The sequence below is a fragment of the Tetrao urogallus genome (assembly GCF_951394365.1).
Source record: "Tetrao urogallus genome assembly, chromosome: 25".
Lineage (NCBI taxonomy): Eukaryota > Metazoa > Chordata > Aves > Galliformes > Phasianidae > Tetrao > Tetrao urogallus.
Genome location: NC_136838.1, coordinates 583605 through 601674, shown reverse-complemented (window position 1 = coordinate 601674; position 18070 = coordinate 583605). Strand labels below are relative to the sequence as shown.

At 53.7% G+C, this 18070-nt stretch overlaps 1 protein-coding gene across 1 annotated transcript in view; it reads left to right on the top strand.

Annotated features, from left to right (window-relative positions):
* The window catches only part of CERS4 (ceramide synthase 4), a gene marked incomplete at both ends in the record, with an annotated part of 46463 nt that extends 45416 nt beyond the window's left edge, over positions 1–1047 (top strand). Inside the window, one exon of the mRNA XM_079546619.1 lies at positions 856–1047. Coding sequence (XP_079402745.1) covers positions 856–1047 — 192 coding nt within the window. The remainder of the gene's footprint in view (positions 1–855) is intronic.
* Positions 1048–18070: the final 17023 nt, after the last annotated feature.

The window sequence follows — 18070 nt, the reverse complement described above, 5'->3', positions numbered from 1 at the left end:
AGCCTGTCCTTTTTACTGGACACACTGGATACAGGATACAGGACTTGAAAGTAAACTAAGTCCATTAAATTGGAGAAGCTGTTGACCTCCTCAAGGGTGAAGAGACCTTGCACAGTCCTTGACAAATGGCAGGGCTGGGCAATTCCCAGCATCATGAAGTCCAGCCAGAGCAAGGGCTGAATCCTGCCCCTGGGTGTGCAGCCCCTGGCCATGGCTACAATAGGGAGATCAGAGGCCGGACAGCAGCCTGCAGAACAGGACCTGGGGATTCTGGTCAAGAGCAAGTTGGGTCTGAGGCAGCAGCGTGCCCTGGAGACCAAAGGCCCCACAGCCCGGAGCTGCTGGAGTTCAGGGAGTGTTGGGACACCATCAGGGTTTGGGTTTTGGTGGTGCTGTGGAGCCAGAGCTGGACTCAGGGATCCTGTGGGTCCCTTCCCACTCAGGCGGTGCTGTGATCCTGTGATTCTGAGTGCTGGACTTGCAGCACCCATTTTCGTGTTCCCTTTGGAAAATGTAAGATTTTGATGTGCGGCCTTTCCCCTCCCTTCTTCTGCACGGTGATGCCCAAAGCAGCAGTGTGGATCTCTTCACTCTGACACGACTGTCCTCACTCTTGGGCAGCTGTGATTTGGGGCTGCTTCAACCTGTTTGTATAATGAATATCAGGGTCACAGTTAAGATTTAATTGGGACAGAAATGAAACTGTTTGCAAAGGTGAACTAAAGCTAAAAGCGCACTGCAGAAATGCATGCTGCAGGCAGGTGGCTGAAGGAGCAGTTTCAGCCTGTGGCTCAGCTAGCACTGCTTTTTGTACACTTCTGCATTTGAACTGTTTCTCGTTTACATTTTTTGTAGATGGAAAAGGACATGAGAAGTGAAACAGAAGAGAGTGATGTGGATGAAGAAAGAGAAAACATGATGGAAAAAGAGAAAAATGGGATTGCACGTTTCAGCAATGTCACGAGCAGCAATGACATCCAGAGGAATGGGTCTGAGCCACTGAACAGCAGAGCCCATCTCACCAATGGCCACGTCAAGGAAAGATAGCCCTCTTTGTGTCTGTCATGAATCCGGTCCACCATCTTTAGAAGCAGTTTTGCTTGTTGTATAGATATAAAAGATTGCAATTGCAGTATCATAACTAAATTTGTTTTTATTGTAAACAGAATTGTGTACAGTTAGTGATATCTGAGAGGGAGTTTTTGGTCTTTCTTCAACGTAAGTTTTCTGTAGGTTGTAGCCTTGAGGCAAATAGAAGGGGATCCAAGTGGTTTGACTTGAATTAGACAATACCACAGCAGGTGTTAAACATGTTGATCTTGAAAAACACTCAGAACAGTGGATGAACTTTGGCAGTGTCACCTCTTAACTGCCTAATGCTGTTTGATAGGAATCTATTTGGAATGGCCTCTGGAAGCCAAAGCCCACTGCCACTAATGACTATGGACAGCAAGTGTGAAACTCTAAACCTTAACACAGGGACACCTCCTTCAAGAGCAGAGGTGCCCCCATACATACTCATAACATTGAAACTGTGTATAGTGGTATAAAAGCTTTGGAAAGATACAGGAGAAAACATTTTCGTACAGGAAATGCTGCTGTGTGCCATGTGACTGGTTTTGTAACGTATGGATCTCAGTCCCTTCTCTTGTCAGCACTGTTGCCTCAAAGGGGGGGAACTCCGAAGGCTGTAATGAAGAGAGTTCCCACCGCAGTCATGGTTGTAGGGGCTAGAAAATCCAAGCAGTTGTGTCTCAGCTGTCAGATAATGAATCCCATCTTGGAAAGTAACAATTTCAGGAGAAGAGAGGGGACAAGGAAATTGATATTCTAGAAGACAGCACCGATCAAGTGCTCATGTTTTTATGTAGGATGATTGGCACAGTGGGAGATATTTGCAGTCAGCTTGTGGTAAGAAGGGAATGGAACACCCCTGTTCTCAGAGGGAGAAGAATCAGAGAAGATCTGCTGAACTTCATGGCACAACGCTTTAACTTAGGCTTCTAATTCTGGGGCCGCTGCCTAGATGTGTTGGGAGTTTAAAGCAGTAGGCAGTGAAGTCATGATGCAATTCTGATTCATTCCTTTAGACGTTTTGTATCTTATATCCTGTGTAGTTTTAGACTTTTGATTCTGTAATGCCTTAGGAGAGTTGAATAGGTATGGCACAGATTTCTGTCTTATAGATCTATTAAACTATGAAACCACATTACTAACAGATTTGCTGTTACAATAGCAGGGACTTAGTCTGCGCAGGCCATGCAGACGCTTCCCTGTCTGTGCCTGGCAAGGTCCAATGCTAACTGATGGACACGGACCAAGGAAATGCCCAATTCTAGGAGGTGATGCACATTTATAAAGTTAAGAGGCAAATGACAGTCTAGTAGGATGAGGGTTTTCAGCAGCTCACCAAGTTCACCTGAAATATGACTGGGGAAGCTTTGATTTTAGCCTTTGGTCTTAGGTTTCAATCAAAATATATTGGATAAGTTCAGAGGGAAAAGTGGTTCCAGCACAGGTGATTGATTCCAGGGCAGTGACATACTCAGAGCAGAGCATCTCTTCCTGCATCATCATTTCATGCGGATCATTAAATCCATGTTTGTTGAAGATAGCTTCTCTCTGGATGTTGGGGTAATTTAGAGTTCAGAGTACAATTTCTGTATACGGTCATGTTTCTGTAATCCACATGTGCAATCTTGCCACTCCTCTGCAGGCGGTGAGCTCAGGAGGAATGGTTATGTATCGTTTTGTACTACTGAATGTAACAGTTCTTTGTAAATTACTTTTGAACGGTTTGGCTCTCTGGGCTCTTTTCTACTTCTTGGACTCTCAGGAGGTGACCAGGCTGGTTGGTGACACGTCTGGGTGCTGTTGCCAGGGCTGTTGAACACTCAGCGTGCATGGAGGTGATGCTGCAGAGCATTCAGCTGTATCAGGCCGGCCAGAAAAGAGCAGCAGCTGCCTCCTTTGTGTCCTGCTTGGTGAAGCTTCATTTGGCCCTGAAGCAGTTTGGGGCACCCCTGTGTTAAATCTAGAGTCAGTCCAGGTGACGTGACACTGACAGAGCAATGGGAGTCCACAGCCTGGCGGATGATTTGGAGCTGTGGGGACGTGGGAAGGGAAATGCATCTGGAGTCTTCTTTGTTGTGAGGTTTCAGAAGGGTGGCAAGGATTGATGCTGTCAACAACACATCTGAGGAGCAGAATGCTCTGCCCAGGCTCATTGTAAGGCTGATCTGATCACTGTGAAAGGATACATCAAGGATTTGGGAGGGCTCTTGGGGGCTGAATTAGGACACGTTAACTGAGTAACTGAGCATGGCAGCGGTGAATCACTGCGGCCCATCACACAGCAGAATTTTTCTTGCCATCAAATTGCTATGGCTCAGCGAAGCTCTGTGTGCTGTTTTCTCCCCACAGTGGCTCCACATTCGCTCTATGTCTGCTCTGGTGTCAGGAAGTTTGTGAGTGCTGCATTAGTATTTCTGAATTCATTGCATCAACTCCCTTTATCACCACCCATGGACGCAGTTCCTCTTGGAGCATCACAGACCTCAAAACTGAGAAGCTGCTGTAAAAACCTGCAGCAAAACTCTGTGTCACGTCTGCTAAAATAGCCCAGCAGAGCGAATGGAGCTCCGGGTGCAACAGCAGAATCTCTTTGCAATTGATCCTTATCAGCCCTGTGTGCAAGAAAGGAGTGCACCGCACCATGTGTGCGCCAAGCAGTGTCATCAAGCTGCAGGGGAGATGGAATGTCCAGCTCCAGGTGAGCTGTGAGAAAGAGAACCTCTCCTGGTGTCTTTAGGCAGCTGTGCAGTGCTGAGCTGGAGACTGGAACAGCTGGGCCCCAGGGCTGGCAGCTGGCACTGCTCCAGTGGGCACTGCTTGGGGTCGTGTTTTTAAAGCACGCACTGGAAACATGGGAGAAGTGCATCCACTGTGTTTCTTGATTCAGACACGTATGCCCAAGGGAGCCTTTACTGGATGACTGCGCTTCAAACAACATTGCTTTTCTCATCTGCACGTGTGCAACAGACAGTGCCTGCAGGCAGGGGCGTCCCTAAGAAACAGCAGAAAGCTGAAGTCATGTCTAAACAAGGAAAGGACTTGTAAGCTTGGCAGATCGATCTGGACATACCAGGAAATACACTGAGAAACAAAGGGCAGCAGTAATCTGCTCTGAAAAACACTGGGAAAACTATAGGAGACTTAAAATAATAAGGGCTGAGAAGGGATCAGGCTGGAGCTGCCTGTTGCTGCCTGCATAAGGCTTCTCTACTTGGAAGCAGGAGGTGTCCACATCAGCTGTCTTCTTGCTGAGGCTGCATCCCACCAAATGATGGGCACGAAGGGGTTCTATAAGAAACAGCAATGGAATAACAGCAAACCTTCAGCCTGGGTGGTATTCACCCAAGAGCCAAGAGGGAGCTGACACCATAAAGAGTTCAGCTACCAACTGAGCAGGGTCGCTGTTGTTTCAAACCATGGTGGTGTCAGAAACTGATGGAAGTCCCAGGTGGAAATGTGAGGAGCTGCTGACATCTGGCCTGAGCAGATTGGCACAACGTACCATGAGTTACTGGAAACGTGTGTGAACATTACGTTGTGGGAAAGAGCTCCCATGTGTTGTGTGTGAGGAAATCGTGTCTTTCTCTGCCAGAGTTCTCCCGTAGAGTCAAGATTATGCAGAGGAGAGAACCTGCTGGTAGTGCTTTGCAAAGGCGTTCAGAAAGGCTCCTGGGCTGAGGTCTGAAGAAACTCACCTTCAGAGGTGAAAAAATTGTAGTTAGGCTTTCAGAGCAGGCACTGAGTCCCACTGCTGGAAAAATTGGTCAGAGAGAGCCGGTGCTAAGCTCCAAACCTGGGTTTACATATTTCTGCATGGAGTTTTAGGATGGCCAAAGTGATGCGGGAGGTCAGCAGTGCAAGCACAGCAGATGCAGTTCTTTCCCAAAGAGAGGCGGTCTCTGGGGAAGCACCGACCCCGAGGGGCAGAAGCAGCCCCTGCCCCCACATGGAGACAGAAAGAGTCAGGGAGGCGAGGCGCTGCTTTGCCCATCTGTTCTGCAGGAGGACCTGATTTCAGTGGCCAAGCAAAGCGGCCTGCCAGTCAGAACAGTGCAGAGCTGGTTCCGGCAGCGGCGGGCCCAGGACCGTCCCAGGCTTACGAAGAGGTTCTGTGAGGCGAGGTAGGTGGGCCAGCGTGGGGATGGGAGCCTCCAACAGGGAGCTGCATGGCAGCACACGTCCTGCCCTTAGCTCTGAATGCAGTCTGGTGGAGTGACAGAGCCACTGAGCAGTGCCCCCAGCTTCACCCTTCCTCCCCTCCCACTTCTGCATTTTAAAACAATAAAGTTGACTCAACAGTATCCACTGATCAGGTTTAAATCTCAGGTGCTGGAGGGATTTTCAGCAGTAATACCATTGGCAAACACCTTTTTAAGAGGATTTTTATATGAAATGACAAATTTTAAATACTCTTACCAGCTCGTGGACTGTTGGACATAACAGTGTGACAACCAGCCACTGGGCATGGACAGAGAGAGGTGACAACAGAAAAGCAACAGAAATCACTGAAAACTTCACCAAATTTCTTTTCCTCAAACTTTCCACTCTCATATGAGATACTAATGCATATCTCAGTAGAATATGGAATCAGAAAAGAGAGAGGAGCCACTAAGTGTCCAAATGAAAAGGATCAGGTTATTGTTGGATCTCAGCTTGAGGCTTTAAACTGTATGTACAAAGAGGCTCCAATCAGGCACAAGATCCTCTGTTCCTCGTTCTCTGAAAACAACGTTTCTCAGTGCTTGAATCCTGTTCCCACATCACAAAAGGAGGCAGGTAGAGGCACCTCGGGAGTGATGCTGATTCCCACTTAGTGCTGGCAGCATACGTCTGGGATTTGGGCACAGTAGAACCCAGGTTAGCTGTGGTACTGCCTTACCAGCATATTGCTGCACATGCAAACAGAGCTGAGCTGCTGCAAATCTGTGTCCAAACAGAACCCCTGTGGGCTTCTCGGCTGGTGGGAGAGCACCTGGGAGGGTGGGATCCCACATCCATCCGCCCACACCTATTCCTTCTCCAGCTGTTTCTGCTCTCCAGCACTTGTGCCTAACTACACCCATTTTGCTGCTTTCCAGTCGGGTGCTGGATGTGATGGCAAAGCCTGGGGAGGCATCCAAGCTCCAGAGGGAGTTATAATTACAGAATCACAGAATCACAGAATGGCCAGGGTTAGAAGGGACCTCAAGGATCATGAAGCTCCAACCCTCCTGCCACATGCAGGGCCACCAAACTCCCCATTTAATACTAGACCAGATTGACTAGGGCCCAATCCAGCCTGGCCTTGAACACCTCCAGGGATGGACGGGGCATCCACAGCCTCTCTGGGCAGCTGTTCCAGCATCTCACCACTCTCTCTGTAAAGAATTTCCCCCTAACATCCTACCTCAATTTTCCCTCCCTCAACATCAAATCATTTCCCCTTGTCCTGCAGTTATCTATCCTTTCAGAGTTGATTCGCCTCCTGTTTGTAGGCTCCCTTTAGGCGCTGAAAGGCTGCAATGAGTTCACCCCACAGCCTTCTCTTCTGAAGGCTGAACAAACCCAGCTCTCTCAGTCTGTCTTTGTAGGGGAGCTGTTCCAGCCCCTGATCATCTTCATGGCTCTCCCCTGGACCCTCTCCAACAGCTCCCTGTCTTTTTTGTACTGGGGATTCCAGACCTGGACACAGTGCTGCAGAGGGGGCCTCACAAGAGCAGAGTAGAGGGGGACAATCATCTCCCTGTCCCTGCTGGCCAGCCGCCTTCTGATGGAGCACAGGATACCATTTGCCTTCCAAGCCACAAGAGCACACTGCTGGCTCATGTTTTGTTTTTCATCTATCAAGACTCCCAGGTCCCTCTCTGCAGGGCTGCTCTCAAGGAGTACCTTCCAGTCTGTAAGGATGCCTGGGATTCCTCCAGCCCAATGCCAAACTCTGCACTTTGCTGTGTTCAACCTCATCAAGTTCACCCAGGCCCACCTTTCCAGCCTGTCACTCCATCACCAAAGGCCTCCAGCTGGCCCTGCGCCAGCACCCGACTTCGTGACAGCCCACGTGGTTCAACCAGAGAACCCAACTGTGCCAGTATCCGTAGCCCTTATTAAAAAGAGCACAATGAGACTGTGAAAATCATCTCCTTTAGTAAGAAAGGAAATACGTTCTAAGATGGGGGTAGAAGAAGAGGATGAGAATGAAGCCAGGCCATGACAAGAACGGCAGGAGGAAGAGGCAGAACTCATAAAGGAGACAAGAACCATTTGACTCCTGAGCACGAGTGAGCTGAGAGATATGTGAAAAGACTTCAGCTGTCATGCAGGGGAGCACTCTGACACTGGGAGAACGGGGCCGCAAGCCTGGACTAGGCGGGCAGCAAAGGCAGGCATCTGGGATCCCTTTCACGGGCAGGGGGCATTGGCAAAGCCCTTGGAAATGAGGCACGAGCCTTCCCCTCGTGGAGGTGACTCTCCGTAAGGGCCGAGAGGCAAAGGAGTCCCTTCAAAGAAGATCTGGTATGTTACCCAGGCAAGCGGTCCACCGTGGGGAAAGGTGTGTCTGAGGGCACCAGCTCTTCTGGAGGTGATGCGTAATGCTGAAAAAAGAGGGGAGATACAGACTGGCTGTTGGCTGGCAATTGCTGATTCTGAGGGTGGGGACGCACTGGAACAGTTGCCCAGGGCTGCCGCCATCTTGCTTGGGAGCCTGGGACGCATTCTGCCCTGAGGGGGTAACCGTGATGTCACAGTGGTGGCAGGGAGCGGCCATTGTGACCCGCGGGGCTGGGAGCAGAGCAAAGGCTGCCGGGCTCAGAGCGTGGTCAGTGCGGCCTGGTGAGGTGCAGAGAGAGCAGGGACTCTTCAAGTGCTCACCGTTGACGCGCAACATGTCCAGTAGGAAGCGGAAGGCCCCCGACTCCGGGGAGCAAGGTGAGAGCAAAGCATCCCTGCGCGCAGCTCCCCGCCGCCGGGCAGAGGGGTGCTGGGGGTCTGCCAGCGGCTGAGAGGGAAGGAAGGGGCAGGAGCAAAGAGCACGGCCCTGGGGACCGCCCTCAGGGACACCTGGCCCCGCAAGGTGCTCACTGCTGCCCGCCTTTGCTCTCTCCTCTCCAGTGTGCATGCTGTGTCGCCGGGCGGATGTCGACCCGAACATCTGCGGGCGCACCTTTGCCGAGAGTGACCTTTGCGTGCATGAGTTCTGCTTGGTGAGTTCCAACCCTCAAGGGCTCCTGCCAGCTTCCTGCCAGGGATGCTCCCTTCCTGTCTGTCCTAACGAGATCCTGCTCTGCTCTTTCCCACAGCTTTTTTCTTTGAAGAAAAACACATTCTTTGAAGAAAGCGACCCCTGGGAGGAAACGCTGCGCCTCCCCGTTGGGACCATCAGATGCAGAATCAAGCAGGCGGACCAGAAGGTGAGCTTTGTGCCAGGAGAGGCTCACGCCAGCTTAGTCTGCACCCAGAGAAAGCAATGGCAGCCCTTCCAGCGGGCTCCAGGGCAAAGTCCTGCCATAGCAGACGAGCCTTCTCTGCCAGGCGGCTCTGCAGAGTGGGGCCCAGCAGCTTCCGCAGCCTGTGCCCTGCCCAGAGGTGTGGGGCCGGCCGTGGAGGCCCTGAGCCTGCTGCTGATCGGGGCTGCCTTGTTCCTTTCAGCAATGCTTTGTTTGTGGCGAGAGAGGAGCCGCCATCATCTGCGCAGAGGGAGGCTGTGCACGCAGCTTCCACCTGCCCTGCGCCGCGGACGGCGAATGCGTCACCCAGTTCTTTGGGCAGCACAGGTAAGGGCTGTCAGCAGCAGCCAAGCCAGGGAGGAACCCACAGCGACAGCTCCCAGCAGCCTGCCAGAGACGGGGCCTGGGGCTCCTGCCTGCTGCTCTGCCCTCCTGGCAGTGCTTCTCACCGTGCCCATCACTTGCATCGTCCCCCAGGTCCTTCTGCTGCGAGCACCGCCCGCGGCAGGCAGCGGAGGCAGCTCCACCCCAAGGCACCGACTGCGTCATCTGCCTGGAGCCCCTGGACGACAGCACGTCCTACCAGACCCTGTGGTGCCCAGCGTGCAAGCACACCTGGTTCCACCGCCGCTGCGTCCAGGTAGAAGCCCTCTCCTCACCCTGCGGCCACGGCCCGCGCTCAGCAGCACCGGGCCTCGCTCACGCTCACGCTGCTTCTGCTTCTCCGGCAGGGGCAGGCCACAAACGCCGGCACCATGTGCTTCCAGTGCCCCATTTGTCAAGACACGGAGCAATTCCGTGCAGAAATGTCCACTCTGGGGATCCAAGTCCCAGTCAGGTTGGTGTCCTTCTCCCCAGCGCTGCAGATGGGAAGGCGCGAGCGCTGGGCCTGCCCAGGGACTGTCCCGGCAGGCCTGGCCCTTTGCTGTCTCACCAGCATAGGCCTCAGCTTCACGGAGAAGCTGGAAATGGGGTTGCCTTGCATGAACGGGGATACCCCGGATCACACATGGCAGGGAACCGGGGACTCATTGCATTCCCTCCCTTCTCTTGTAGGAGACCGTCTTGGTGGGATGACAACACCTACCCATCACTTCTGCGGAGGCACAGGCGCTGCGATGTCAGCAAGTGCCTTTACCCAGGAGGCAGGGAGCAGGCAGAGGTGAATGGGTGAGTTACCTCAGCAGCCCTCTGGGCTTCTGCAGGGGATCTCCCCCTCAACACCGGATGGGGAACCAGGGCTGAGCACCGCAGATGTGCCGGCCGCTGCCTGGCTTGGCTCACTTTGTCCTCACAGCCACAACCCGTTTGCTTCCCCAGGCCCTGGCAGCTGCTGCTCTGCAGCTCCTGTGCTGCAGAAGGGACCCACCGACGATGCTCCTACCTGAGCAACAGAGTTGAAAGCTGGGAGTGTGACAGCTGTGCTGGCATAGGCACCGGTAAGATGCAAACAGCTGTGGCTCCCTAGGCAGGGGCCGAGCAACGCCTGGCAGTGGGTGCTGCTCAGGGCGGCCCTGCCAGGCTCTCTCTGCCCCAGGAAGGAGGGCAGCCCGTTGCGACTCAAGGCTGCAGCTTCATCCCAATGACGACCTTCCTGCTTTCCTTTACAGCCTCCAGCAGCAACACGGAGCGCGCCGGACCCAGCACCACCACGGAGTGCGCCGGCCCCAGTACTTCCAGCCAAGGGGCTCTGGAGCCTCCCCGTGGCTCCCAGGGACCGGAGAACATCAGCTCCGGCTCCAGCAGCCAGGCAGCATCGGGCCCCTCACACTGGTCCCAGCTGCCTGAGAACAGCCGCCTGCCCAGTGAGCCTGGGACACAGCAGAGGGCAATCGGCCCACGCCTCTCTGAGGATCAGGAGGCATCTCTGCGGCGCCGAGGACGCCACGGGAGCGGCCGTGCAACAGCCCCGCGCACCAGCAGCAGCTCCCGCAGGTCCACCCCACGGAGGGCACCGCGGCCCTCCAGCGACTCTCCGGTGGCTGCACCCAGAAGGAGCCCCAGGCAGCAGGGGACGGGCCGGGCACGAAGCCGCTCCCCGCTTCAAGATCGGGCCTCACGTTCCCAGAGCCGGCCCAGAAGAAGCTGTGGCAGCAGACAAACGCCACGCCGAGCTGCACAGAGCAGCACACTCTGCTCAGCCGCCCCAGTGACATCGAGGCCCTCGAGGGGTTCCCCGCTGCCGGGACACAGAAGACCCTCCAGGCAGCAAGGGAGGGCCCACACATGAAGCCCTTCCGCAGCGGGATGTCAGGCTGCGACTTCCCACACAGACCCCAGCACGCCGCAGCAGCCAATCCCAACAGCAGCGGCCAGCCTGGGCACAAAGCTGCTCCCAGGTCCATCTGCAGAACCACATCCCCACAGCCAGACCTCAGTCTGCACAGGAGCAGCCGGGTGCCAATGACACCTGCTCAACTTGGTCAACATCAGCCAAGACGACAAATCCCACGCTCATTTACATCAGCTTGCTCAACTTGGTCAACATCAGCCAAGACAATAAATCCCACACCCACCCCCATCAGCTTCATTCTTCTCGTCTTTTCCTGGGGTGGGCAGAGTTCAGACCTCGACCACAGGGTTGCCTTCTCCCCAGCAGAATGGCTCAGGTTGGAGGGGCCCTTAAATATCATCCGGCTCTAACCCCCTTGCCGTGAGCAGGTTCATGCACCACCAGATCAGGATGCCCAGGATCCCATCCAACCTGGCCTCAAAGGACTCCAGCGACGGGGCGTCCTGAACCCCTCAGGGCGGAACCTCGCTGTTCCAGTGCCTCGCCACTCCCTGAGGAAACAGTTTCTTTCTAACACCTCATCTCTCTCTATCCTCTTTTAGTTTCATGCCATTCCCCCTTGTCCTGTCACTATCAGAACGCATGAAAAAGTCAGTCCTCCTCCAGCTTGGCAGGACCCTTAAAAGTACGAGAAGGCTGCAACGAGGTCTCCTCAGAGCCTTCTGTTCTGAAAGCGAAGTGAACCCCACTCCCTCAACCTGCCTTCTGAGGTGCGGTGCTCCAGGCCTTGTCTCCTCTTTGCGGCCCTCCTCCGGACCCCCTCCCACCGCTCCACACCCCTCCTGTGCTTGGCACCCCAGGCTTGGGCGCAGTACTCCAGATGGGGCCTCGCAAGGGCACAGCAGAGACGGACAATCACCGCCCTGCCCTGCTGGACACCTTCCTCAGGCCTTCCGGGCTGCAGGCACGCACTGCTGGCTCATCTCCGGCTTTTTGGCCATTACGACCCCCAGGTCCTTCTCCACAGGGCTTCTCTCGCTGTCTTCTCCTCCCAGTCTCCACCCGTATCTGCGACTGCCTCAACCCAATCGCAACACCTTGCACTGGGCCTTGTTAAACCTCACGAGATGCTCACGTGCCCTGTATTCCAGCCTGGGTCCAGGTCCCTCTGGATAGCGTCTCTGCCTTCTGCTGTGCCAAGCGCACCGTCAGCTCGGTGCCGTCAGCTGGGGGTGCACTCAATCCCACCGTCTGTGTCCTTGATAAAAATGTTCACGAGCATCAGTCCCCAGACGGACCCCTGGGTGCCCGGCCTCCACCTGGACACAGAGCCGCTGGCAGCAATCCTCGGGCACAACATCCAAACAACCTGCATCCACCTGTCTGTCCAACACTCAAATGCACATCTCTCCACTTCAGACATTAGGAGGTGCTGTGGGACCACGTCAGAGGCCTTGCACGAGTCCAGGCAGAAGACATCAGTCGCCCTTCCTTTGTCCATCACAGCCATCACTCCATCACCAAAGGCCTCCAGATGGCTCAGGCACAGCCGCCCTTGCTGAAGCCGTGCTGGCTGTCTTAGGTCGCCTCCCCATCTCGCGTGTGCCTTCACATCTCCTCCAGGAGGATCCACCCCGCCATGTTCCCAGGCCCACAGATGAGGCACAGCGGCCTTCAGGCCCAGCTGGCTTCTGGCCCAGCCCCACTGAGGCACGAGGTCTCAAGTCAGGATGGATAAAGGCTCTGCTGGCACGGCAGCCCAATTCTGGGGGTGCTTCATGGCTTGGGGTTGCCACTGTTCTGTATCGTTCATTCATTAGCAGCAAACCATTTCCATTTGTAGTATTTTTTAAAGCGTTGGGGGGAAAAAAAAGGAGAGAAACAAAGCGTAAAACTGGTGGAATATTATAAATTTCATGTTAAGTTATATTAACATGATTTTTATCAAAATTATTAATTATATCAAAATACTTTTAATTACATTATTACAATAAAATACTTTTAATGCATTAAAATATATTTAACTGAACATTTAAACAGGTAGTTCGAGCTCATTTAAGATCTCCCACCGTGGGAGAATTGGAGAAAAATATTTCAGAGATTTCAGAGGGGCAATCTTGGTAGGAAAGACGGAAGCAAAGAAGGCATTCAGTACCTCTGCCTTCTCTTTGTCCCCTGTTACCAAGGCATTCAGTGGCAGACCTGCATGTGTTCCAGTCTTAGTTTTACTACCAACATTCTCACAAAAGCCCTTGTTGTTCTCCTCGACCGCCTTTGCTGGATTTAATCCCAAGGGTGCCTTAGCCTTCCTCATTGCATCCTTGCATCCTGACAACGCTCATACATTCTTTCCAAGTAGAAATGCCCTTCTTCCACGTGCTGTGTACGCTCCTCTTCCCTTTGAGTTCATCCATGAGCCCCTTGCTTATCCAGCAGTTCTCCTGCCACTTTTCCCTGCTTTCTTGCTCTCAGGGTTGCATCCATCTTGAGCTTGGAGGAAGCGGTGTTCAAGTGTCAAGCAGCTCTCTCGGGCCTACTTGCCAAAGCTCCCATCCATGGGATACCTCCAAGCAGGCCCACTGAGGAGGTCCTGCTCTCCCAAAGTCTGGGGTGACGGTCCTACTGTGGAGTCGGCAATGCATTTTATGCCATAGGATGGGCCCTTCCAATTGGCTCAGGAGCAGTTTCCAGATGGCGTGGAGTGTGCCTGGTGCCATGTACCGTGTGCATGCCATACCAATCATGCTTCTCCCATTGCGTGGTGGTTGTGTGGGGGGCTGGGGATCGAACCGAGACCGCCTCAAGCAAGACAACAAACTCCGGACTTCTCCATTGTGCTCACGCACAACATGTTTGTTCTGCACCTTTCGCAGGAGCATGGCAGCACAGTTTTTGTTCTGAGGCATTCATGAGTTTGTTACCATTTTGTTTTGCACAGTTTGCACAGAAATTTCTGCGCATTTGGACTGTGTGCTGTATGTGCAACTGTATCTGATTTCCTCTTAGAGTGACTTCTACTTTAAAAATCATTAGGAAATTTCACCTTTTGAGAAAGACTTTTTGGGTGATAGCTTCTAGAATTGTCCCAGGACTTAATGGTACACCAAGTAGTTGATAATTTCCAGGCTCATCCCAACCCTTCTCTTCCCCTGATGAATAGAGGTTCGGTGTCTTTCTGGTCAGCTGGCATGAACCCCACTGCACATCCACTCTTGAAGAAGGGAGTGAAACAATCTGAAAACTTCTGTCAGTTTGAAGACCTGGGGATGCTATTCCTCTCCACGTTCTGTTCTTTGTGCAAACATCACCCGAGCTCTTCTTTCACCCTTCTCCATCTCCAGCCCCTTGCTGCTTTTCAACACTTTTCACTGGGCTTGGGCACCATTGCGCTTCAGGTGAGCTTGTGGCAGAGCCCATCAGTGAAATGATTTGGAAAAACGATCAAGCACGTCCCAGTCTGCATGAGCCTCATGAGGCATTTATGGACTGTGGACATTTATAAAGGTGAAGCCTATGTGAATACGCAGCTGGTGAAAAGAAGTTCCATTACGATTGGTGAAGGATCAGACGCTCTGTATGCATGTATACGCACATATTTATGTCTCACTCTCAATACTCTGTAGGCGTGTGAAGGAAGCGACGTGTTTCTTTGTGGCTCAGACTGTGACAACGCCATACAGAACTGTAACACTGTGAATTCTCGCCCTCTTTCTGTCTGGTTCACAGGTGGACCTGTGGCTAAGCGCAGACAGGAGACACGGCTGTGACAGCCTTGTGAAGGCATCAGAGCAAACACTGTACTGTCACACGCTTGTGAAAGGTGCACAACAAACACAGGTTGTACCAAGTACAGCGGAGAAGCCAGGAGTCAGTCGCCCGGCTGAAGGCGGTCTCGGGTCCCCCCAACAACCACGGCCCTCCACAACCACCGTGCACACGGAGCAGCGTGGGGTTACGGCACACGCAGAGTGTGCGGCACCGCGCAGCAGCTCCTGGCCCGACCGGAGCCAAAGAAGGGCAGATTCGGGCCGTGGCACAGAACCGCTCCCAGTTCACATCCGGCAGAACAACCCCCTTCTCCAGCTACGGGCTCTGCTCCGTGCCAGGGATGTGGCCACGCTTTTCTCCATCCTTCTGCCTTCCGGGCATCGTCACCTTTGGTCGAACCTCTTGTGCGCTCAGCAATGACAAATGCCAACCACTCTGGCAGAGCTCAGGGCTAGCCGAGCCTGAATGCAGCTGGAATGGACGCATTTACCCGAGCAGAGCCAAGCCCCAGGCTCGCTCCGCTCCCATCGCCGGTACCCACGCCCCGCGCCGCTCTTTTATCGGTCTCTGCTGCCACCGCTTGACCGGAGCGCAGAACTGCAGTCGGGACCGCCGCGGCGGCGGTTTTCGGGGCAGCGGGGGGTCAGACGAGCTCTGGGAGCGCTCTGGGCGCTCTGGGCCCCCCGGGGCCCGCACGGTCCCGCAGAGCACCACAGAGCCGTCCCGGAGCGGCACGACGCGTCGCTCTGTTCTCTCCGCTCCGTACCGCCCGTCCCTGCGGTAATACGAAGCGATCCTCCAGACACTGACGCCTTCGGAAACCCGGAAGTGGTGCCTCTTTGCTCTGACTGCTCTGTTCCTCCAGCCCTCCAACTCTATGGTAGCGGGTCCTCCTGCTCGTGCTGCGCATGTGCCGAGCAGAGCGGAAGCGGCGGCTCGTTGGTGTAAGGGCGCTGCGCTGGCGGCCCGGTGGGCTGGTGGTGCTTGGAGCTGGCGGCGGTGCTGGGCGTGCGGCGTGCAGTCGGTCAGCGAGGTCATAATAAATAGTAAATCAAGGAAGAAAAACATCGAGTTATCTGTCTGTCTACATCTCATCTCATTTTCTGCTCCAAAACTGACAAAAGTGTCAATGTGGTTTCCAGCTCTGAGAGGGAAATGGCTGCAAGCTCCAAGAGGGGAGATTTAGGTTGGCTATAGGGACGAAATCTTCTGCAGAGAGGTGGTGAGGCACTGGCACAGGTCGCACAGAGGTGCGCTGGGTGCTCCGTCCCTGGAGACCTGACCCAGCTGCGGTGTCCCTGTGTGCTGTAGGGGGGTTGGTCCGGATGGCCCTCAGAGGACCCTTCCAACCCTGAGGAGTTTGTGGGTCTCTGTCCCAGGATCAGAGTTGATGGATGGTGGAGGAGAAGGCATTTCTGCAGCTTTTAATCCGTAGCACTGGAAACACAAATCAGGATGTTTGAATATTTTTTTCCAAACCTCTCACGATGTGAGTCCTGAAGTGAGCTCATCCTGCAAGGTGAAAAGTTCAGTTCAAAGTATTTTAATATAGCTATGCTCTTTTTTTTTTTTTCTTTTTCTGCCCCAGTATGATGCTTTACTTCTGTCAGTGGAAACTGTCCAGATGATGCTCTGTGCCCCAGCAGGTGCTCTACTCCTGCAGGATTACAAACAGAAAAGGGGCACCTGGGGCTGTGCTCCAGGTTGGGCTGCGTGCTTGAAACTCCACCCCAAAAAAAGCTGATTGCCTCCATGAATCTTCATGCTTTCTGTCTCACAGGGTGTCTTTGGGTAATTTGTGTGAGCCGTTGTAAAAGCTAGGTTTGCTCTTTCTTGGTGAATGCTGAATCCTAAAGTAGCATTTTGCAAGAGAGTTGGGCACCGTATTGCTTTACTTTGTGTGTTGGAGCTCTCTGTGGGACCCAGAGCAGGTGTACCCAATGCGCAGCTCTGCACAGCCAGCAGTGCAGCCCAGCCCTGGCCCCACGCAGTGCTCTGAACAGCAAAGAATGTGCAGCCATGCTTTCTCTTTTGATAAAGGAATTTGGAAACCGGTTTCAATTTTGCCAAAAAATCATCCCTTTATGTGGGTGACCCCATTTTAAGTTGATACAAATGCATTACCTGCCAGTTTTCAAATGGAATGCCTAGAGTTCCAACCAGATATTCGACTCCAAAATCTAACCATGTCTCCTGACTGGACTTCTGTCAGACCTCTTTTAACAGACAGAAATATCCCTTGCTTTGCAGTCAAGCCTTATTCACGTCGTCGCGTTTTGGCAGTCAGCACGCTTGTGAACAATTGCGAAGAATGAAGCATGGCAAGAGTAAAGTTTCATCAGAAATCTGACAAATGCATTAAGACCTCACGAAAAATTGCAACCATTGACATCAAACGAGGCATTGATGCACGACCTTCACGAAAAAAGAAGTCAAATATCCCACCAGTTTTACGCTTTGTTTCTCTCCTTTTTTTTCCCCCCAACGCTTTAAAAAATACTACAAATGGAAATGGTTTGCTGCTAATGAATGAACGATACAGAACAGTGGCAACCCCAAGCCATGAAGCACCCCCAGAATTGGGCTGCCGTGCCAGCAGAGCCTTTATCCATCCTGACTTGAGACCTCGTGCCTCAGTGGGGCTGGGCCAGAAGCCAGCTGGGCCTGAAGGCCGCTGTGCCTCATCTGTGGGCCTGGGAACATGGCGGGGTGGATCCTCCTGGAGGAGATGTGAAGGCACACGCGAGATGGGGAGGCGACCTAAGACAGCCAGCACGGCTTCAGCAAGGGCGGCTGTGCCTGAGCCATCTGGAGGCCTTTGGTGATGGAGTGATGGCTGTGATGGACAAAGGAAGGGCGACTGATGTCTTCTGCCTGGACTCGTGCAAGGCCTCTGACGTGGTCCCACAGCACCTCCTAATGTCTGAAGTGGAGAGATGTGCATTTGAGTGTTGGACAGACAGGTGGATGCAGGTTGTTTGGATGTTGTGCCCGAGGATTGCTGCCAGCGGCTCTGTGTCCAGGTGGAGGCCGGGCACCCAGGGGTCCGTCTGGGGACTGATGCTCGTGAACATTTTTATCAAGGACACAGACGGTGGGATTGAGTGCACCCCCAGCTGACGGCACCGAGCTGACGGTGCGCTTGGCACAGCAGAAGGCAGAGACGCTATCCAGAGGGACCTGGACCCAGGCTGGAATACAGGGCACGTGAGCATCTCGTGAGGTTTAACAAGGCCCAGTGCAAGGTGTTGCGATTGGGTTGAGGCAGTCGCAGATACGGGTGGAGACTGGGAGGAGAAGACAGCGAGAGAAGCCCTGTGGAGAAGGACCTGGGGGTCGTAATGGCCAAAAAGCCGGAGATGAGCCAGCAGCGCGTGCCTGCAGCCCGGAAGGCCTGAGGAAGGTGTCCAGCAGGGCAGGGCGGTGATTGTCCGTCTCTGCTGTGCCCTTGCGAGGCCCCATCTGGAGTACTGCGCCCAAGCCTGGGGTGCCAAGCACAGGAGGGGTGTGGAGCGGTGGGAGGGGGTCCGGAGGAGGGCCGCAAAGAGGAGACAAGGCCTGGAGCACCGCA